The sequence below is a fragment of the Labrus mixtus genome, chromosome 21 (assembly GCF_963584025.1).
Source record: "Labrus mixtus chromosome 21, fLabMix1.1, whole genome shotgun sequence".
Lineage (NCBI taxonomy): Eukaryota > Metazoa > Chordata > Actinopteri > Labriformes > Labridae > Labrus > Labrus mixtus.
Window position 1 is genome coordinate 2,416,493 of NC_083632.1, and position 23,137 is coordinate 2,439,629.

The window sequence follows — 23,137 nt, forward strand, 5'->3', positions numbered from 1 at the left end:
ATATCTTGATGTTAAAAACAATAAATCAAATGTCTGTGTTGGCTTAGTATAGTCATCCATTTTTCTACTTAGCTTACTTTGATTACTTCACTTATTGTTTTTTTGTTGTTGTGACAATTCAAAAACACACTCGGATGCGAAAAAGGAAAGTCCAGGACACAAAAAAAAAAAAAGTAGTTCAAAAAAGTTTGTAGGTCATACACAGAGAGGCAGTCAGCGAGGGCACAAAAAATATCCAACAAGGGCAAATCCACAAAATCCAAAAATTCAATGAAGTTCAAAACCGGGGGGAGCAAACCCAAAGAAAACAAAGCTGGAACGCATGAACACACCGAGGAGAGAGAGACAGTCTGGCAGAGGGCTGGTGGAAACACAGGGGGGATATATACAGGTCAGACTCACTCTCAGAGAGATCGGGGTGGTTATGCATCAAAGGGCTGATGCCGGGAGTCGAACCTGCGGCCGATATGTCGAGGGGATGTAGCCGCTCTACCATCTGAACTAAACCAGCGCCCCATTTTAGACAAAGATAGAGCCAAACAATCACAGTCTGAAGTGAAGTAAACAAAGGGCAACAATGGACGACGTCCAGCACAGGCCTGCACCTCCGAGGTCGTCAGTGGGGCGGAGCTACACTCGGACATTGTTAAAGGGGACATATTATGAAGAATCCACTTCTACAGTGTTTTTTTTAACATATATTTATTAACCTGAGAGTCTACAGACCCACAACATGTGAAATAAACCATCCAGTCCTTTGTTTGTGGTCTGCATAAGTCTTACAACACAGAGAAAAATGTTCTGTTTCAAATGTGCTCTCCTTGTGATGTCACAGTGGGATTCTGGTTAAAATAAATCCCCTCCCCTCCCCTGGTCTCTCCACCTATGGACTCCACCCCCAGCCTAGAGCAAAACTTTTGCGCAGGTCCGCCATTTTTATTCTCTCTACAGAGGAGTGATGTCTACGGGGAAAACTCAGGGGGCGGGGTCATTGCATTTAAAGAGACACACACACCAAAACGGAGCGTTCTGAGAGAGCTGGTTTATACAGGGTCACAAACCTCCTCTGATGCTTGATTCATGTTATATTTTGACCAAAGCACAGCACAGATGTTTCATTTAGACCACAGGGGGACTGTTTGAAAAGCTGGAGGAGGGGGATTATATGTCCTCTTTATGTCCTGATCAAAGTGACAGACCTTTAACTTCTAAACCACTTCATGGGATTTAAAAACCGGATGTCTTGTTTTTGTTTTGGTGTCCCTCAGGTCGCTGCAGCCACAGTGACATGGACGGCAGGAGCGACTCCACAACCTGCAGAGCTAACACAGAAGCCTCGCCCGAACTGTGGAGCCGACAATGACTCACAGAAATGGAATCAGGGGGACGAGTGATCGCGGCCTCCACGCCGAGGCCTCCAGAGTCCAGCGGCAGGCCAACGGGGTGGAGCCGGACAAAGATCATCAGGACTGTGAGTCCGAGGAGGCGGGGCACGCGGCAGGTGAACGCAGACGCTCGGCGGCTGGACCCGGGGTGGTCACGGCTCCAGACGGAGGATGGGGGTGGGTGGTGCTGGTCGCCACCATCTTGGTCCTGGCTCTGACCCTGGCGTTCCCGTCTTGCGTGGGGATCTTCTACACGGACCTGCAGAACGAGTTCCACGCCTCCAACAGCGAGACGTCCTGGGTGCCCTCCATCATGACGTCGGTGCTGCACGCAGGAGGTAAAGTCAGAACTCCACTGAGTCATTTATTTATTTAGAGAATGGTTCATCTTAATAACTGAGTCCACTTCTTTAGAATTCACCAGAACTTTGAAAGTTTAGCAGACTTTTATCATCATCTCGTCTTCTGTTATTTCATCGCCACAACTTGCCAATCTGTTGGAGGTGTCACGTTCCAGTTGACCTTTAGAGCCTCCGAGCCTCGGTGTAATTTAAGTTCCTGCCTGCTGCTGTTGTTCAGCGGAGAACGTGAAACAGGAGAGTGACTCGAGGTTTGTTTTGAGCTCTCTCGCTGTGTCGGTGTTGATTCAAAGAAACATTCATCCCTGAGAAACTGAATCACAGAGGGACTCCAGTATGCTAGGAAATACTTTGAAATAATAATTCATTAAAAACTGTAAATGGACTTTTCTAGTCTTCTGAATACTCAAAGCTCTTTTACACTGCAGGTCACACCTTCACATTCACACACTGATGGTAGAGGCTGCTGAGTAAAGAGACCATCACTAATCTATTCATACACATTCATACACCGCTGACAAAGCAGTGGGAGCAACATGGGGTTAAGTGTCTTGCCCGAGGACACATCAGACATGTGGCTGCACGAGCTGGGGATCGAACCCCTGACCTTCCAGTTGAGAGACGACTGACTGAACCACTGAGCCACTGAGCCACAGCCTGTGTACTATTAGATGTAATTAGATACAGTATTGTCCAATTGTCCCCAGTATTGGAAGTTTGCCTTGTACTCATTACTTCTGCCATATTGCAAAAGTAAACTATTTACGACTCTAATCGATTTTTTTCTTCTATAAATGACGAAGAAATTACAAAAAACAATCTTTGCTTTTATTTATATCAATAAAATTTGACACAGCAAACTCCATTACCTTGCAAGGATTAACTTGAATTTTTTAAAGTGCGAGCTGTAAACTTGTTTTAAAAGTGCACTGAGCAGTAGAGGTGGGAAAAAAATCCATTTATGTAAAAATTGAGATTCTTATCTTTTGAGATTTTAAATAGATTCATAACTTCCAAAAATCTTTTTTTTTTTTTTTCGCTAATCAGTCACTCCCTGCTAAGTGCTAATGCTATCTCTTTAACTTTAGCAGAATGCCAAATGGAGCAGCAAGAAGTTCAGCCAGTCTCACAGATGACTGGAGGAGATCCTGAAGTATGTACTCGTTCAAAAATAAAAAGACTTTGAATCATGAATCCAGAATCGTTTTGAATCAAAAATAGATTCTAAATCAAATCGTCAGAGACCAGGGGAGTCCGAGTCCTAGTCAGCAGTTTCATGGTTCTGCAAAAACGTAAAGATGAGGCAGACCATCATCAGCAAAATACTAGTGGCTACTGAATGATGATGTTCATGTTTCCCTGAGCTGCAGAAAAGTTGTCGAGATGACAAATTAACGCAGACGAGACCGGTTCCTGAAAATCCTTTTTTCTTTTACTTCATGAGAAAAAGTGTGGAAGGCTATGCAAAGGGAGCGACAGTAGCTCAGTCTGCAGGGACTCTGGTTGGGAATTGAAGGGTCGCCGGTTCAAATCCCGATAGGGTTCATGTCTGGAAATTGATCTGGTAGCTCCACAGGATCCTGTTTGTGCATGTGTGTGTGTTTCAGCCTCTGTGTGTGTGTAGCATGTTCAACAACAGAGTGTAAAATGAATATCTTCTTCTTCAGTCTCAAAGTAGTCTGGAGATGATTCCAGTCTTTAACGGCTTTAAAATAAAAAAAAGCAGAATTGCTAAAAGTTAAAGTCTGTTGATTCTTTGTTAGGAAGAGAAGCTCATCCTTCCATGGAGCTTTGTCTCATATCCAGATGTCATCATGTTGCACAACGCCGCTATCTGCCCACGCAGCAACATCAACTTCCTCCTTCAGTTAGCGATAATTTAACGTGCATGAAAAAGGGAAGTTGTTTAAAGAGTCAAGGATGAATGTTGTAAACTGATAAATCAAACAAAATTTCCACTTTTTTTTTTAAATTGGTAACTTTATTTTCCGTCTGTTTGAAGGCAGAAGGTCGTTGTTTTTTAAACTCTTTATTCAAGTGTCCGCTTCAAACTGATCAAACAGAGACGCAGGATTGACAGGATCTCTCACTCTGAGCGGCACAAACCTGCAGGAATGTGGTTACTTTGTCTCTCCAATCTCGGTCCAGGAGACTTTTTTTCCACTGACTGTACTGGAAGTGTAAAATCCCCTGAAAGTGAAGCTTGTTGTTGCACAAAGACGCTGCATGAAAAGGGACTCAATGTTCGAGTTGAGATTAGTTTGAACATTTTGCCGCCTCCTCTTCACCCCATCAATCACTCCTCTCTCCCTTATCAGCCACATCTGTCACATTTAACGATCCACATCATTGCCCTCTCTCCTTCATATTTGTTTTTTTTTTAAAAAGAGAGAAAGAAGTTTGTGTCCTCAAATGTTACAGTTTGAGATTAATTTTGTCCGAGCGCCGTCATCCTTTCCTGGACGGTCAGTGCTGCTCGGTGCCATCACAGGGGAATTTTTTTTAACATCCCACCTTCCTCCCTCCCCTTCCTGACAAACCAGTCTCATGGGTTTTGAAGACAGGAATGCTTTGATCCTAGAAAGTCCCTGATCTGACAGAAATGTGACGAGAATCTCAGGATTAGCGTTATTAAGCAGCACGTTAGTTAGAGCCGCTCGTCCAGAGGGCGGTGATGTACTCTGTCGACCTCCGAGCGAGCTTTCTGGTTTGAAGAAGAAACTCAGAAGAAAAATCAAAACGTTGAGCTTCAATTAAAATACAGACATGATCTCGAGCAAATGAACACATGATTGTCCGTATAAAAAAGTTGTATCCGTCTTTAAGACTCCTTAGGGGTCGATTCAAATTCAAATAACTTTATTAATCCCTCTTTGGACAAACGGTTTGGAGCAGGAAAAAACATAAATAAAGATCATAATTCATGCTCAACAACTTCATACATTTCTATCAAGAAGCATTAATCAGCCTGGAATCTGTTGCAGAATGACTTAAAGCTCAAGGAGCTGGTGTCCTTAAATGTTTTTAAATCTAAAATGAAAGAAATGGAATCAGATTCTATAGGACATCGATGTTTTAGCTCGGCTGTTTGAACGACTGATTCCCAGATAGATGCTTCTATTTGAATCCAAAATGTTGTGTTTTTTAAATTGTACTTTGTCTCTCTTTGTATTTCTGTCTGTAACTTTGTGTTTTTGCTGCTGCCTGTCTATGGTCTCGGCCAGTTCTACCTTGAAAAAGAGGTTTTTAATCTCAATGGGACCAACCTGGTTAAATAAATAAATAAAATCAGGAGGGAAAACTGTATAACTTCTGTGAGAAAGAAAGAAAGAAAGAAAAACCAAAAGGAATGATCACAGTCTGAGCAGCATTCAGACATCTACATTCACTTCCTGTCACCACCTGACAAGTTTAACCAGCGTGAAGCAGAGCGTAGCAGCGGATGCACAGGTCGCTAAGTGAGGAACCAGATTATAGAAAACAGTCACAGACACGTCTCCAGGTTAATATCTTTGTTCATTCATTAACAAAAACAAATTTAAACTACAGTTCCATTGAGGTAGGTCCAGGGTTTATCTCAAATCAGCACCGTGTAGATCCGTTCCCTAGCAACAAAGGCATGTGTTTGATCTCCCTGCCCTGTTGGTGACCTTTTACCAACATATATCCACCTGTATTAAAACCATGTGAAACTTCTTCTCCTGACAAAAGAGTATTTACGAGCAGCAGTAAAATGGAGAGAGTTTGTTTCGCAGCTGTCATTTCACCCTGAAACTCGTGGTCATGGTGAGAAATCTGCGAGATGTGTCGACACAGAGCTTCACCTTAGATCTACACCCTGTGAGCACTAAGTGGGAGAGCAAATATGTGTTTCTTCTTTACTCTAGCCTGAGCAGATTACAGCTTAACACTACTTATGTGAAACACTGCAGCGGCGGCAGGATTAAGAAGAAAAACGACCACCGCCTCTGCTCCGGTATGCATTAAAACTAAGAGCATTACATTTGGTCCACAGGTCCCTTCTGCAGCGTGTTGGTGGAGAGATTGGGTTGCCGGGCGACGGTCATGCTGGGCGGAGTCCTGAGTGGGCTGGGAATGGCAGCCAGTTCGTTTACCCAGTCCATCGGGCAGCTGTACGTCACGGCCGGGGTTATTACAGGTCAGCGAGCACAAAACTGATTTATTGTCCTTTTCTGTGACCCGATGAGCGTGGTGGTTACACACATCAGTACACACTACCTGCACGGCAACAAGCACGCGGAGACCGACTGATGAAGGATGAGGGGGCGGCTGAAGAGTCAGGAAGGACCGGACAGGAAACACTGGATTAAAAAAGACCCCAAACACTCGATATGCCTATGACACATAAACTAATGTTTCTAAAATGTGACACAAATAATATATATATATATATATTTTTAAAGATTCTTTTGGGGCTTGAGGCCTGAGGAGCAAAGCCTTCTTGTCCAATCCTATTTTTTCAGATGGGAATCACAAGAAAAAGGAAAAGTTATAATCAGGAAACAGGCTGTTTAAGTCGATCTTTGTTCAAAATTCATTTTGTTTTTTTTTGTTTTTTTTTTAAGATTTATTTTTGGGCTTTTTGTGCCTTCATTAGAGAGACAGGACAGTAGGGAGAGAGAGAGAGTAGGGAATGACATGCTGGAAAGGAGCCACAGGTGGGATTCGAACCTAGGCCACTCGCTTGGAGGACTACAGCCTCCGCGCTCTCTCCACTGCGCCACCAGCGCCAAAAGCACAAAATTTAAAAAACTACCTTCAATGCTTTTCCTTGTTGATTTCTCACTCTGAGCGTCTTCTTTCAACCTTCCAGGTCTTGGTTTCTGCTTCAGCTTCCAGCCCGCCGTGACGATCCTCGGACACTACTTTGTGCGCCGCCGAGCGTTCGCCAACGCCATGTCGTCGACGGGCACGGCGCTGGGACTGTGCACGCTGCCCTTCCTGGGCAACTACCTCCACGAGGAGCTCGGCTGGAGGGGGAGCTTCCTGGTCCTGGGCGCCGTTCTTTTGAACTGCTGCGTGTGCGGCGCCGTGATGAGGCCCCTGGAGCCCCCCGTGCGCCGGGGTCAGCCCCTGATGAACCAAGGACCGCCTTCGCCCGAGGAGGCGCCCGTGAGGAAGGACGTGGGGTGGGCGAGGACGATGTGGAGCTACGTGGTGGCTTCCCTCAGCAAACACATGGCGTTCGATCAGTTCTGCAACAACCCGCGGTACTGTGTGTTTGCCATCGGCATCACGTGGATGATGCTGGGCTTCGTGGTGCCGCTCATCTACCTGGTCCCCTACGCCACCGCCAACGACATGGAGCAGGGCCGCGCCGCCATGCTGCTCTCCATCCTGGGCATCGTCAACATCGTGGTGCGGCCGCCGTTCGGCATCGTCTTCAGCATGCCGTGGTTCAAAGGGCGGCACATTTACGTTTTTGCCGCCGCCCTGCTGGTCAACGGGATCAGCAACGCCGTCCCCTGCATCGGGCCCAGCTTCAACGTCCTGCTGGTGTACGTGGTGATCTACGGGCTGTCCATGAGCGTGGTGGGCTCGCTGATGTTCACCGTGCTCATGGACATCGTGGAGATGAGCCGCTTCCCCTCGTCTCTGGGACTGCTCGCCATCATGGAGAGCATCACGCTGCTCATCGGGCCTCCACTGGCAGGTAACCAGCACGCATGTGAACGTGTTCTCTCAGCAGGTTTTTACACAATTTAGAAAGTTTAAAGTTTCAGGTTCAAATTTCAAGAGGAAAAAAATGTCATATGTTTCGCGTCTGTTTGGTGTTTAAAGTCTTTATATGTGATTTTTCACACTTAAATATATAAATCAAGTATCTCCTCTGAAAATAACTCTGTGAGTCATGACTGTCTACAATGGGTGTAACACCCGAGTCCCACTGTCTGTGATATTTTCAGAGTTTTCAGAGTCCTATCTTCACTTTGTTTACATCGCCCGGACGGCCGGCTGACTCCTCCCCTCGTGTATAAAAGTTGTTTAATTGAGGGACTAGAGAAAAGAAGAATAACACACTGTACTCACTGCTTAACTGTGTTTCTACATCACGCTCATTTCAGGTAAATTTACATGCAGTGTGAAGATACGAGCATAATAAAGATCACTAGCATTAGCATGCTAACACAACAATGCAGCGCGAGTTGTTTTGGTTTCATGCTGGTGCTCAAGGGCGACATCTGCTGGATCAAAACATCACATATAAAGCCTTTAAAGGGAATGATGCCCTACATGTCACTTGGACTCCAAGTGCTGCAGACATTCAGCTGCCAGGGGGCGCTACTTGTCAACAGGCAACTGCTTGGGGTCCCCAAAGGGTTTTACAAACTTTAAACCACAGGAGTAGGAAACCTCCCTAAGGGGGCCCCCATCTGACAGCACTCATACTCGTTGTGCTGCTTAACATCTCATGCATTATTCCTGTGAAACCCGCTGAAGGAAAATGAAGAGGAGTTATCTGTCTGGGAGTGAAAAACACGATGGTGGTTGGAGGGGCCCACAATAACATTTTGCCTATGGCCCCTAACAGACTCTAGAAACGCCTCTACAGTAGAATCAATAAACGGAAGCGGGGCGCCGGTGGTCTAGTGGTCAGTCTGTGTGTCCCGTGTACAGAGGTTATAGTCCACAAAGTTGGCAACCCAGGTTTAAATCCGACTTGCCTGCATGTCGTTCCCCGCTCTCTCTCTCCTCGTTTTCTGACTCTATCCACTGTCCTGTCTCTCTAATAAGAAAAATGGAAAGCCAGAAAATTAATCTTAAAAAAGAACAAATACATCTGTCAGCATAAACACATTAATCACAATGAATTAAGGTCTTAAACGAAAGATTCATTTATTTTAATCGCATTGATCACATGCTATTTTGTCCTTTTAGGCACACTGTAGGTAAACAGTGATGGAAGAGAACGAGACTGCTGCAGTGATGAATATCTCATTTCACTTTAAATATTGCAGAGGAGACACCTGCACACCGATTCCACTCAGCTTAGAAGCCATAAAAAAGTCCACAGGCTGACACAATGCACACAAATGGACTCTTTAAGTCTCTCCCGAGTACTGTCTCCTGATTTGTCATTCACAGCCAAAACACAACGCAAACGTAACATACACACGCGTTACATCTGCATGTGCTTTGGTGCATACAGAACATCTCTGCTCCTGTGATATGTGAATGGCAGACATGCAGGAATAGAAGGTTTGGTCCTCCTCCTCCTCCCTGTGGCTGTAAATAAACTGCTGCTGCTTCAACTGACAACAAACACACAAGTCTGCAGGGGTGTAGGATATGAAAATGCTCCACCACCAGTAAAACTGGTAACAGTTGAGTACACAGTGTGTTTTTGGGTTAATATCACTGCTGCATTTATACTTGTTAACTTCATGTCTTTGTAACAACAAGCTCTCAGAAAATCCGCCCTGTGCTGAGGATTTCTGGTGATGCATTTCAAGCCCATCCAAGCACAATTTGAAGAGTAAATTTGCTCAAGAGATTTTTCTTCAGCCATTAAGGGACGAGAATTATTTTAGTGTAACACAAAATTTAATATAATCACAACTACCATGTTTCTCTAACATTAACATGTGTCTTTAGTCTGTCTACAAACCCTACAATCATGAGAAAAGTCCATCCTCTCCGTCTTCTGCCTGCTCCACTTTTCAGAAAGTCACTCTGAGTCTGACTTCTCACCGTAAACAATAGGACATGGAGCGAGAAAGACAGAGTACACCCAAGCCCTTCCAGAGAGGGGGCGTGGTCAGACACACCTCATTTACATATTTAAAGGTACAGACACAGAAACAGCCTGTTCTGAGCAGGGCTGAAATAGAGGGGTTTATAGACATGATCAAATACAGGATCAGAGTGGATTTGAACAAGACACTTTACACACATGTTTTGAAGAGCTCTGAGACTTAACTGGTTGAAGAGGAGGAGGAGGATATGAGACCTTTAAACTCAGTACCAGATTACAGCCTGTAGTTCTGTGCTTCATTCTGGGTGAGTGGTGTTCAGCTGAGTGTTTAAAGGGCAGAGGCTCCACGGTCTCATGTTACAGGTATGCTTCGTCTGTTTATGTTCCTGCTCCTGCAGTGATGCAACCACAGATACAAGTCACAACAGAATCAGGGAGTCTGCGTGTGCTCCTGCAGGTGGTGAAATAAAACCCCAAACAATAATGTTTGAGACTTGTAGAAGAAACTCTCATCACTATAGGAAAAATACTTTGTTGACCAAGTGGTCAGGCTTTTTTTATTTATGATAATTTATGACTTTAAAACAGAGACCAGCAGAGAAAGTTGCTCACTTTAACTTGTAAACTTTATTTTGAGTATGGATGGAGTGGAAAACTCTAATGTTGAAATGCTTAGACAATAACCCGCTGTCTTTGATGTTTCTTTGTTGCCGTAGGAGTCCTGATCGACAGAACGGGTCGTTACTTTCAAGTCTTCTTCGCCTGCAGTGCCGTCGTTGCCTCCGCCGCCGTCTTCCTCATGGTGTCGTTCTGCTGGCTGGACAAAAAGGACAGAAAGTCTTCAAAGCAGACTCAGCCCTCGGCGCTCCCCGAGCCGGCCAGACCCCCTGCTGTGGACGTCGCTCCTGACTGTCAGTACCGCAGCGTGCCCACAGAGGGAGACAAAGACAACGCCTCCGCTAACGGGGCAGACAACATCAGCAGCGTCTGAACTCTGCTCACACTTCAGGGGTTTATCCTAAACACACACAGAGAGCACAGTGCAGGTCAAACAGTCCTGCACATGATATCCTAATGTGTGTGTGCCAGCTCGCTTGGCGCACCCAGATGTTTGCTCTCCTGCTGCGACCTTACCGCTGCCATCTGCTGCGCCATAAAAGACACCAAACAAACACTGTGAATCATTTGCTCTGCTCTACCCAGGTTAAACACTTTGCTCCTAAAATACCAAAACCAAAACTGATGTGCACTTAACAGCTACGGTGTGATTGTACCGTTAATCGTCAAATGCTGCTGATCTCATCCATAACACCATCCATCTCATCACACATGAGGTATCTCACTTTATCAAGCCAGGAGACGCACGGGATCCTGTGTCCATGTGCATGTCAGGTGTTTCCTGTAGTGTTGATTTAAAGGTGTATAATCATCTTACTCTTCCTTCTGTCAATACCAGACGACCCTTTCATTATTTTCTAATCAAACTCGTGCATAGCAAATTAACGGAAAGCTACACCAGAAAGTATATTTAACTGTGTACAGTACGGGGAACTGTAGAAAAAAATCTAATTAGGAATCACTTATTTGATCTTGCTTTGTAGGACAGCCCATCGATGTCAACCTGCCGCCCTTCAGCAAAATCATTATTTGTACAGCGCCAATTCACAACAAGTGTTATCTCGAGGTCGAGACGCAGGTTAAGGACCGTACTCATTGTTATGTTACAAAAGAAGATTAGGAGATAAGATTAGGTTTCTCCTTTGTATTCCTCTCGTTCCTGTTGTCCTCACTTCCTCACAGCTGAGGTGGAGGTCAGAGCAGGTCGTGCATGAACGAGGACGGCGGTGGTTGTGGGGACGACACAGTCCGATGGTGGAGGCTGGGCGTCAGGGACGTCAGGTGGTAGTTAGTGCAGGATCAGCTGGCTGAAGGTTAGGGAAGCCCCCCCCCCCCCCCCCGTCTACTGGAGAGTCTGACAAGGCCTCCTGGACTTGATCTTCAAACTAATTCTACACTCAATTCAGACATTCGATCCAGACCCGCCTTTTATACATGTCAAAATGTGCAGCATCACCAGGCTGGTAAAGGGGCGTGGCCTTAAATTTGGATGGGCTGTTATTTAAAGTTTTACAGTGATACATCTCAAGAGTAAAAGGATAAGGCTGGCGCTAAAAGACCAAGACCAACAATGTGTCAGCATGATATCAAAAATATGTTTAAAATGAGCTTCAGCCGTTATTTCCCATCATGCAAAGTTTACTTTAGATCCTTCCCTCAAAATCAGAGTTTAGTGTCTCTTCCTTTTCATGAAGAGAGACGGGATACGTGGGGACGAGAGAGAGTCAAGTTAGTTTTTTTCTAAGAGACATTTGAAAAACAACCACAGAACAGATTAACATACTTACTTTCACATCATCAACGCTCAGAGTTACAGAAAGGCCTTAAAATAAGTCCGAGCAGGAGAAAAAAAACTGTTTAACAACGTCTTTGTGAACTTCAAAGTAGGTCATTTAATCCTCTTAGTCTTTAATGTGAAGGCATTTAACACCGCGTACCACGACTAAACTGTTACACCATGTTAATGAGTGTTTGTGCTTCACATCATTAACGCTGCATTTTAAAAAAAATCATCAAAGACTGAAACTGTTAGTTGTAGCTTCAATGAATATGTACGAGCAGGTTTTGTGGTTTTTTTTGTGTGTGTTTAGCATGTTTTCCACTCCTTAAAGGAACAGTGCCTTTTTTTAAAGAACTGGTGTTTCTCTACAGACAGATTTTAATATCACATGAAACACTTGATACCCTGTCAGCAGTTTAACACGTCGCATGGGAACGAGGAGTCAGCAGCTCAAGTGTTAAGACGCTGATTTGACTTTCAATTTAAAGGCAGGGTTGGTCATTTTAGAAAAACTAAAACTCACAGTATAAGTTTTGAGTGTGGGCTCGAGCACACAAGAGGTAGAGAGCGAGCAGGGAGACAGGGAGGCGTCTGATTGGTTCATCAGATTGGTACCTTGTGGCAGACATTGGTTGAAGTTTTTACAGACTTACAAACTGATACAGATGAAGGATTTTCTTCTTTTACAGAGAACATGAGTTATTAATGTCTGTCAGGACCTAAAGACAATTTCAACCAAAAATCTTAAAAAAGTGTATCTGGAGGAAATTACCAACCCTGCCTTTAAATCAGAGACTTAACGTGACAGACTTTTGATAAACACACAGTGAGAGGATCACTCCACATGCACAGGTCTGAACAAATGTATTTGAAGTAAATAAATCATTCAGGTCAAAGCTGTGCTGCAGTAAACTGAAGTGTTACCAGAGACCTCTCGGCTAAGAGAGGATTTATCAGTAATATTTGAGGCTTCACTTTCTTTTTGGGCCAAAATGTTTCCTTTAATATAGAAACTGTATTTATATGTGATGATCAGGGGGAAATAAATATTTGAATATCAACTTTGTCTATTTGATTGTGAATCTAAAAGTGTGGTCGGTATGCGGGGAGCCCTGGTTTCATAAGCAACTGATGAAGCAGCAGGAGCAACTTGGGGTTAAGTGTTTTGCCCAAGGACACATCGGAGCTGTAGCTGCAGGAGCTGGGGATCGAACCCCCAACCTTCCGGTTGAGAGACGACCGACTCTACATTTGAGCCTCTGCCGCCCAGCATGTTGACCCATATTTGCTCTCCCAGATTTCACAAGAAAATGTATCTCAAAGTAAAAAAAAATAGGTAGGTAGGTAGAGAGCGCTTCCACCAGAAAATTATATTTTTTAGTCACACATAAAAAAGCATCCCTGAAAATTATTTTTAACCTTTAAATAACCGATTTGTGTAAAAAAAAAAAACTTCTCTTAACCATCCAAATTGGTTTATAACAGAACTAGCAGAGCTGCAGATCACTTGGGTTTATAAAGTTTACTTTAAATGAGTTATAAACAGTTTGCACCTCAGCCACTTTATTCAAACAGATTTATTTGATCAGGTTAGAATGAGATGTACATGGCGTGTTACATTTCCTAAAGAGCCTTTATGTGATGATTTACTGTTAACGTTTGTTTTATTTACCTGTCTTATTTTCTACACATCATTTAGGACACTTCTTCTGCCTTATAGCTCTACAATTCAATAAAGTATCTGTCTCTCTACACACAGTGAAATGTGGAGCCTACTGGCGCCATCTAGTGGTGAACATGTGTAAATACAACCGTCAAAAGTTATAAAGGCTACGAGGAAGCATAAAGTTATTAAACCGTCAAAACTAACAACGGGGGGAAAAAACAACACATTTCCTTATATTAAGACAGTGTTTGCTTTATTTAATCCCTCCTCTTTATTTTTGGTTTACGGAAACACCCGAGGACATCCGAGTCAGCCGAACGAAAATGAAACTAAAAGTAAACAAACGGTTAGCAGTTAGCATGCTAGCTTAGCGAGGACTGTGAGGGTGTAACACGGTAAGTCCTCCACATCTTTATGATTTATAGAATATTAATGTGTCTCAAGTTCAATCAGATGAATGTTAAGCTGCAGCAACTGGTTAAAATGTTATTACGACGTTGTTATTGTAGTTATTAGCTCACACATGTTAGTTTACAGTAAACAAAAAGCCTCTAAACACCTGTTAGTGAGCTCATGTAACATCAGGTATATATGTGTGTGTTACAGGTGTTCATGTTATTTTTCATGCTTTGTGTTGACAGATTATCACTGTAAGTGTTTACATTAGAGCAGCGAGGGGCCACATTCATTTAATGCTCACTGCCAGGGGGCCAAACTGTAGAATACAAAAACCATTACAGTCAATTATGTCTCAAATTTAACTCAACATAAACCAGTGATCAAATATTATTATGGAAATATTTCTGGTTTTCATGATTTCATGGCAGATTTCATCATGTTTTCAATTAATTGATGTGTAAAAAATTAACCTGAGGGCCACGTTGAGGGTTGATGGGGGCCGCATGTGGCCCCCGGGCCGCCAGTTGCCCACCCCTGCATTAGAACAAGAGGTGCTTACAGTAATATCGATCCCATCCTTTCAAAGGGGAAGAGTTTAAGGTCGTACAAACCTGCTGACTTTGAGGGAATGAATAAAACTTTTTATAAATGTGTTAGAACTTTTCTTTTCGGATTTAAATTTGTGTATTCTTCTTCTCTAGCTCGTCTCAGAGGTGTAGTATAGTTTATTACAGTATTTGAGGATGTTGACCTCCCACTGCTGGTTTCACCTTCATGAAAACACAACTACTGTGTGTGTGTGTGTGTGTGTGTGTGTGTGTGTGTGTGTGTGTGTGTGTGTGTGTGTGTGTATCAAATAACCTGTCTGTAACTTTGTGTTGCTCTTCTACAATTCTACAATTCACTTAGCAGACGCTTTTATCCAAAGCGACGTACATCAGAGAGTAAGAACAACACAAGCAAGGATCTAGAAAAAAGGGAACAATGTCAGTAAGAGCAAACGATCAGCTTTGAGTCTGATTGGACACACAGGTGCTGACAGGAAGTGACCGGAGTGTAGACCTGGATCAGAGAGGTAAAGTAAGTTTTAGTGACTGGTTTTTCTAACGAGTCAGATAAAATGTCTAAATAAATATTTGTCTTTTTAAATCAGATTCAGCGTCTTGCAGTGCGACGTTCCCACCAGAGGAAAATGAGGGAAGTCGCAGCATGTGGACTGGTAATTCTCCTATTCGACGGGGCGTTGTGTTTGGCGCTGTGGGTCGGACTCATGCTGCTCAAGTGCCCCGGCTGTGGTGGACTCGCAGCAGTTTGGGCCTTCGGGGCAGCGAAGTGGGTCGCCCTCCATTTGTTCACCTCCACGCTGACCGACGGAAAGCCGCCGGCGGTGCTGCGCAGGTTCTCGGCGCTCCTCTGCCTCCTCTCTCCCGTGTTTGAGAGCGGACAGCTCCTCATGGCTCCTCCCTCGGCGGCGTCCACCTCGCTGTGTCCCAACCTCGGCACGCTGCTCCTGGGCGGCGCGTCCTCCTCGCTGGCCTGTGTGGTTTGGGAGGCGGGACTCTGCGGCGACGGGAAGGTCAAGAAGGAGCGACTGGACTCCAGACGGCTGCTTCTGAGGGTGCTGAAGTACTTTAAACCAGACGCTCTTTATGTGATCGCAGCTTTCAGCGCTCTCATCCTCGGCGTCTACTGTAAGTAAAAATAAAAGCTGACGTCACAGATCGAGTTTATTCTTCTTCTTGTTTGCCTCATCAGTGTCCTCCCTCTGTCCTAACAGGTGATACATACATCCCGTTGTATCAGGGGGAAGTCATCGACATGCTCAGCGGTCCTGTGCTGCAAACCAGCTTCTGTTACACGATTGGACAGCTCGCTCTTTTCTCTCTCGGAAGGTAATTAAAAAAACACTGACGCATCACCTGAACAATGTGTCTCTTTGAACATTAATTCAGTCACTTCTGATCGTCTTCGTCCTCACAGCGCTCTGTTCTCGGGCTTGAGAGGAGGCATGTTTAAGTGCGCTCTGGCCAGACTGAACAAAAGGCTGCAGCACCTCCTGTTTCACACCCTCCTGCAGCAGGAAGTGCACTTCTTCGACGAGAACAACGCAGGTCAGAAACGCACGACATGGCAAATATTTTCCAGGGATCCGATTATTTTATATTAAAAGGCAGGGTTGGTCATTTTCAAAAAACAAGCATGATTTTGAAAGTAGCATTCCCTCAGTGCTACATCTGCACCCCCTCCCCTCTGCGCTCCCTCTAAAGCCACGCCCCCACACTTACATGCACAAGCACCGTTGCTCCAGAAGCAGACGTCAGCTCATGTTTTGAGTGTGGGCTAGAGGATGTGAGAGGTAGAGAACGAGCAGGGAGACAGGGAGGCGTCTGATTGGTTCATTAGATTGGTACCTCGTGGCAGACATTGGTTGAAGTTTTTACAGACTTACAAACTGCTACAGATGAAGGATTTTCTTCTTTTACAGAGTACATGAGTTATTAATTTCTGTCAGGACCTGGAGGAAATGACAAACCCTGCCTTTAATATAATATCTGCTTGAAGGTCTCTATATTTACTCAAAGAGGTCGATGAATACATTAACTTACATTAACTGGAATAAAAATGTAAAGAAAATGAAGGAGCTGCCTGTCGATGCTCTTCAATGTGGTCTCTCCAGGGCGCCTCACATCCCACCTGCACTTCGACGTGGACCGGATGGGTCGCACCGTGGCGCTGAACGCCAACGCCCTGCTCCGCAGCACGGTCAAAACCGTCCTCATGCTCAACGTGATGCTGCAGCTCTCCTGGGAGCTCACCGTGCTCACCTGCATCGAGATGCCGCTGTTGGCCGTCATGCAGAACAAATACAACGCCTTGTCCATGGTAAGGTGTCGTCACATCGGGTCCTGAGCGAGGAGCCGACAGGAGCTCAGTTTAGTTTGTGGTTTTTTTAGTGTTAGTATGAATATGATTTACATGAAGATGTATGAGAATATGAAGTTTAATGTTTCTTCCACATTCAGAGACAAATAATGCTCAATGATTTAAGGATAATATGGAGTGTGTCTTTAACCCTCAGGCGTCACTTTAATTTACTGCCCTCTTAAGTCACTAAGGACAAAAATGTCCATGCCAAAAAACTGATATAAAAATAGAACAGATTGATATTTTTTTCTACTTTTTTTTGCATAAATCTCTTAAACAACTTCAACCCTGCTCAAAACTACCAAACATTCAATCATTATCAGGAATTTAACCCTTTAAATGCCAGAATCATGAAATCAAACTGGCATTTAAAGGGTTAAATTCCTGATAATGATAAAATATTTGATATTTTTGAGCATTCCAAAATGTGTGAAGAGAGACAAAAAATGTGTGCCATATGCACTAACAGACAAAATGATGACCAGATGAAGAGGAAACATTTGACCAAATGGACAAAAATGTCCATAGTGATGCATGAGGGTTAATTCCCAGATAGGAGTGAATTAAAGAATGAAAGATGTATTTATATTTATGGATTATAAAAAAAACAATCATTCAAAGCTGATAAGACAAAAAACAGACGTTAAGGGCGCACTCACATGAGGCAAAGTTGTCCCATGCCGTGCTTAAGCATGATTGTTTGGGATCTGCTTTCAAAACATGAAACGTTAAAAATGATTTGCAGCTCTGGTCTCAACCTGTGATCACCTGGATGCAGCGTCATATTCATCACCTGTATTATTCACCATGCAGAAGCTGAAGGATCAGATCCAGGAGTGCCAGGCGCAGAACAAAGACCTGGCGACTCAGACCATCAGTAAGATGCACACGGTCCGCAGCTTCAAGGCAGAGAAAGATGAACTGAGGAGGTACGACGAGGCGGTGGAGCGGATGTCGGCTCTGCAGAGAAAATCAAGGATCTACAGCTCAGCCTTCACCTTCATACGGAGGGTGAGAGAACAACAGTAGGGCAGCCGACTCCAGAGAGGAGGGGGGGGCGGGGGGAGACAGCTCTCTACAATGTTTTGAATTTGGGCTGCAGTACCCGTTTTAACCACTAGGTGTCAGAGCTGCTCCTTTAAGTAACCACAGCAACAAGTTGAGATGATGTTTTTTTTTTTTAAGATCCGAGATAGTTAAAGATCAAACCACAATGTGTGAAAGCTCTCTGTGTCTTCTTTTCTTGCAGCTTGTGGGTCTGGGGATTAAAGTTTGGATGTTGGTCGAGGCTCGCAGTCTCATCTCGTCGGGTCGCCTCAGCATCGGAGGTCTCGTGTCCTTTCTCTTGTACCAAAAGCCCATGTCGTACAGTTTAAGGGTGAGCCGACTGACCGATATCATTTCCTTTAAATCGTTCTTCGATCCCGTTTATAGACGCAGATGATTTATTTTCTTTACAGGAGATTATGTATTCTGTGGGAGACACGGTGTCCTCAGTCGGAGTCATCGACAAAGTGTTCAGTTATCTGGACAGAAAACCAAAGTGTAAGCCGGCGGGAGGTTTAGCTCACAAGAAGCTGCAGGGGAGGATCCTTTTCAAAAACGTCACCTTCACATATCCCTCAGCCTCTCAAGATAAACCCGCTCTGAAGGTAACGACTTGTCACACCGTGTTCTTGTATTTATGTTTTTAAATCCAGAGCGGTTTATTCATCATTCAAATGTTCTGCTGCACAGTCGGTTTCTCTGGAGCTGCAGCCTGGAAAGATGACCGCTCTGGTGGGTCCGTCGGGCAGCGGGAAGACGTCCTGTGTGAGTCTCCTGAAGAGGCTGTACGAGCCTCAGGAGGGAGAGATCCTGCTGGATGGAGAACCGCTGCACCACTATGATCACAAATACCTCCATCAGAAGGTACACACACGTTTAACCCTCTGCAGTATCACAAATAATGTAGGAAAATAACATATTTATTCATTTATTTCTCACACGTTCACTTGTTCTAAATGCACTCTGATCCTGTATTTGATCATGTCTATATACCCCTCTATTTCAGCCCTGCTCAGAACAGACTGTTTCTGTGTCTGTACCTTTAAATATGTAAATGAGCTGTGTCTGACCACGCCCCCTCTCTGGAAGGGCTCGGGTGTACTCGGTGCTTTCTCGCTCCATGTCCTATTGCTTACGGTGAGAAGGCAGAACAAACACCTAGCTGTGGGAGTGTCACCCACCTGGGGGAGGGGCTACTGCCCTTTGTGATGTCATGAGGGGAAAATCTCCAAACGGCCTGTTTGAGCACACATTTTCTGAAAAGTAGAGCAGGGGAAAGATGGAGAGGATGGACTTTTCTCATCATTTGGGGGTTTGTAGACAGACTAGAGACACATGTTAGTGTTAGAGAAACATGGTGAAGTGGATTTAGCAGAATATGTCACCTTTAAAGTGTTGAACTATTCTTAATTTTAAGCTTTCTCTGCTACATATTTCTGCTTGTCAAAGAGTAAAATAACAAACTGGTTATAAAACTTCACCACTGAAGCGCCACAGGACTTTGCCTCATTACATCAGAGTACAAACAGAGTACAAACTGTGCTGTAAGATATGATCGACCAATTCAAAATGATATATTTGTTTTATTGTGTCATGCAGACAAAGTGCCAAACCCTCACGGCTCTATAAAAAACACCAGAGCTCAGCGGTTTAACATTTCACAACAACACGTTCAAGTGTCATGTTCCTCTCACAGCTCCGACTTAAACAATGAAGTCTGTCTGTTCTCCCAGCATGCTTTGCAGATCAAATCTGCTCCAAAGAAAGGTTCCTCCTCTAAAGCACAACTCAAGTTTTTCAAAATCATCGAACCGGAAGAAATCAACGTCAGTGGAAGACTTTAAAAAACCGTAAAAACTGATTTTAAAAAAACAGTCTCGGCCGACTCATTTCTCATTTCAAGTTCTGCACAAACTTTGAACGAGATTTTGATTGGAAGTCAAACGAATGATAATATTAAAATCCGACCTCTGCAGATAATCTAATGTTTGAAATATCAGAACTTTATGTGAGACATTAAATCTGACACGAGGAGGCGTTCATATCCGCAGCGTTCAGTATTCCATCGTCTTTTGAGACACACGATTTTTATTTGTGGATTTAATAGTTCATATTTCTCACCCTCTTTTTATTCATGCAAACATCTAATCCAACCCTGTCAATAAAACTCACACTCACATTGATGTGTTTGTGTTTTTTTTAACTACATTTCTTTAGGTGACCTTGGTTTCCCAGAATCCTTTGCTGTTCTCTGGTTCGCTGCGGTACAACATTGAATACGGCCTGAAGGACTGCAGCTTGGAGACGGTGACAGAAGCTGCAAAGAAAGCCAACGCACACAAGTTCATCTCTGAGCTGGAGGACGAGTATGACACGGGTACAGGAGTGCATTTAAAAACACATCAGTTATTACAGAGGCATTTCCTGTTTTGAAGTTCAAAGGTCGCATATTATGAAAAACACTGCGTAACAATCAGGATTTAAACAGTTAAATATTAACTGAGACAGGTGACGGGTGTGATGCAGGGACAATGTTTGTTTACAGTTGAAGTTATCTTTGTTGTTTGTCTGATTGTTTGTTGGATACAGATATAGGGGAATGTGGCGGCAGACTCTCGGGCGGACAGCGGCAGTCCATCGCCATCGCCAGAGCTCTGGTTAGAGACCCTCAAGTGATCGTACTGGACGAGGCCACCAGCAAACTGGACGTTGAAGCGCAGCATGCTGTGAGTAAAAATGCAGATAGCGTATCAAGAGCACAGGCTCAGTGAAGCGCTCAACCGACACAACGGCTCTACTCCGTTTAAGTATGGCAGAAAGGTCATGCCATGGCGTCAGTGGAGCTACATGCACAGAACAGAGACCCTGAGACTGAAGCTGCTAAATGATATCCAGAAATAGATCCATTCTATCGTTTACACTCGGGGTTTTCCGACTGAGACATTTAAAAAATGTTAAGCATGAAGAGGCCGACGATATTTAAACCAAAGCTGTTTTTTTTATATCTGCACTCCTGAAAATATGTAGATCATTTCACAGAGGACTTCTGCTCCTGATGTTCTTCTGACCTGGATTTTTTTAATTTTTTTTAATTTATCCTTTATTTTAGCAGGGATATAGCGCTTTTTGCAGACAAAGGTCACATAGTGCTTTACATCAACAAAAAACAACAACAGCATACATACAATGAAAAAAGAAAAGAAAAAAGAACATGCAGCTCCTCCTGTGAAACATCAGGAGTTTTCTGCAGGTGTGAACGCCCTATTAGAGTATTCCCCTTCAGTGATTTCACTTTTATATACACGTTCATAGGCCTAGTGATCCAGTGTTGTTTTTTTCATCTACCAAAGAAATGCAGAGAAACTCCTGCACACAGTCTGTTGGCAGCGTTTAAGCACCGAAATGTTGCCAACATCTTTGTACAGTTTGTACAGTTCTCTCTCTTTCCTCTCGCTGCAGCTTTGGGTTAAAATGACAAACAGCTGTACACAGAAGGAGGCAAGTTACTCCCAGAATGTTTCTGTTCTTTGCTCCAGTGTTCATTTTTTTCTTCTTGTATGCTTCCCCCCCCCCCCCCCCAAGGAGCATGATGGGAAAAATGTCAGCAGAAATCTAATTGTAGTCGTGTGAACACATTTTTTTTCTAGTTTATGAAAAACATTTAAGTGATATTAAGTGTTCTCCTACTCTTACTTTAACCCCTGAAATGACTCTTAGTGTAACTCTCAGCTCTTATCTGGAGCTGCTGTGTGACCTCGTTGAGGGCGGGGTCGTCCTCAGTAATGTGAAGTAAAAAAACAAAAACATTTCTGGAGAGCTGGAGCTGAGGCGGGATTTAAACCTCCTGACAAACCGTTACACCGCGCCCACCTGTCAATCATGTCAGCTACACGCCTTATTGTGAATAACTCTTATCCTTCATCAAATCAAAACTGATGAGTCATCAAAACATTCACCCCCCCGTACAGTGTGTGTCCATCGAGACATGAGCTAATCACACCTATTTGGTTTTTTGAACCAGGCTGTAAACATGTTAATCTCTGCTGTAAAAACAGGCTTTTTAGAATGGGTGTGTATGTGACTTCTGGTGCTTCTGCAGCCAGCCCCTAGTGGACACTTGAGGAACTGCAGGATTTTGCACTTCTGCATCTGCTTTATATGTTCCCAGTCATATCTCACCCTGCAGAATAATGAAGATCTGCAGTCAGTTAAAACGCCCCAGAATACCTTACTGAATCATAAGCAGATTGCATGAATATTACTGAGACATTTACAAGTTTAAATTTCTGATTTTGGAAATCTATTTTTGTTTTTGCTTCAAATCTGTAATTGTTTTAAATGTTTTTATTGTTTGTTGAGTATTTTATCAGTTTCATTTTTAAAGTTTTATCAGTATGTGTTCTGTTATTGTCTGAACCTCTGCACCGTTGTAAGAGAGAGTTAACCCTCGATGTACCTGAGGATGTAAGAGGACTAAACGATGATTTTCCACTCACAGATTGATGTAAATTGTCCGTTTCTGCGCCTCAGGTTCTGCAGGAGGTTCTGTCCTGCGGTCGGACGGTCCTGGTCGTGGCTCATCAGCTGAAGACGGTGGAGAAGGCCGATCACATCATCTTCATGGAGAAAGCCCAGGTGGTGGAGGAGGGGACGCACCGAGAACTGATGGCCAAGAGAGGACGCTACCATCGTCTGAAAGAGGAGCTGTTCTCTGACTCTCAGTGATTTGGAGTTTCACTGTTCAGACAAAAACGTTTAGTCTGCAAAAGAGGATTTTAAAGTGTAAAAGCTCTTCATGCACGGTGACTCGTAGTTCAGCATCCATCCTGAAATGTTCAGTCTACTGAGGTGGACCTGAAAAAATGGCTACTGAATGACCACGAGGGTTCAGACTACTGAAAAGTCCGCACTCCAAACTGTTTATGTAAATTTCCACTGAGAGAAACTAATTTAATGCACACAATGTTAGATCTTACAATTAAATAAAAACACTAAACATGAACGCCTCTATCGCTCTCTGTTGATTTCATTTTGTACTTTAGTCTGAGTGAATCATCATTTCACTTTTCAAATGTTTCTGTCTTCATCGTGTTTGAAGAGCGAGCTGTTCATTAGAAAACAAAGGGATACATGTTATAAAGCTTGAGTGAGTTAAATCCCTCTCTTATGAAATTCTGAATATATTTGCACATCCTATATTTGCATTACTTAACTCCTGAAAAATGTTTGAATATGTTTCTC

General features: G+C 43.7%; 2 protein-coding genes across 2 annotated transcripts; both read left to right on the top strand.

Annotated features, from left to right (window-relative positions):
- The first annotated feature begins 1,255 nt into the window (after positions 1 to 1,255).
- On the top strand, positions 1,256 to 12,920 carry slc16a5a (solute carrier family 16 member 5a). The gene is made up of 4 exons (XM_061028224.1): positions 1,256 to 1,723; positions 5,760 to 5,903; positions 6,579 to 7,418; positions 10,178 to 12,920. The coding sequence occupies exons 1-4, from the start codon at positions 1,360 to 1,362 to the stop codon at positions 10,450 to 10,452; spliced, it is 1,623 nt and encodes a 540-aa protein (XP_060884207.1). The 5' UTR covers positions 1,256 to 1,359; the 3' UTR covers positions 10,453 to 12,920.
- A 797-nt stretch (positions 12,921 to 13,717) lies between these two features.
- Positions 13,718 to 22,879, top strand: tap2t (transporter associated with antigen processing, subunit type t, teleost specific). The gene is made up of 12 exons (XM_061028223.1): positions 13,718 to 13,920; positions 15,084 to 15,615; positions 15,702 to 15,816; positions 15,905 to 16,035; positions 16,602 to 16,807; positions 17,663 to 17,860; positions 18,099 to 18,227; positions 18,310 to 18,501; positions 18,587 to 18,760; positions 20,114 to 20,273; positions 20,486 to 20,622; positions 22,427 to 22,879. Exons 2-12 carry the CDS (start codon positions 15,117 to 15,119, stop codon positions 22,619 to 22,621), a joined length of 2,136 nt encoding a protein of 711 aa, XP_060884206.1. The 5' UTR covers positions 13,718 to 13,920; positions 15,084 to 15,116; the 3' UTR covers positions 22,622 to 22,879.
- Positions 22,880 to 23,137: the final 258 nt, after the last annotated feature.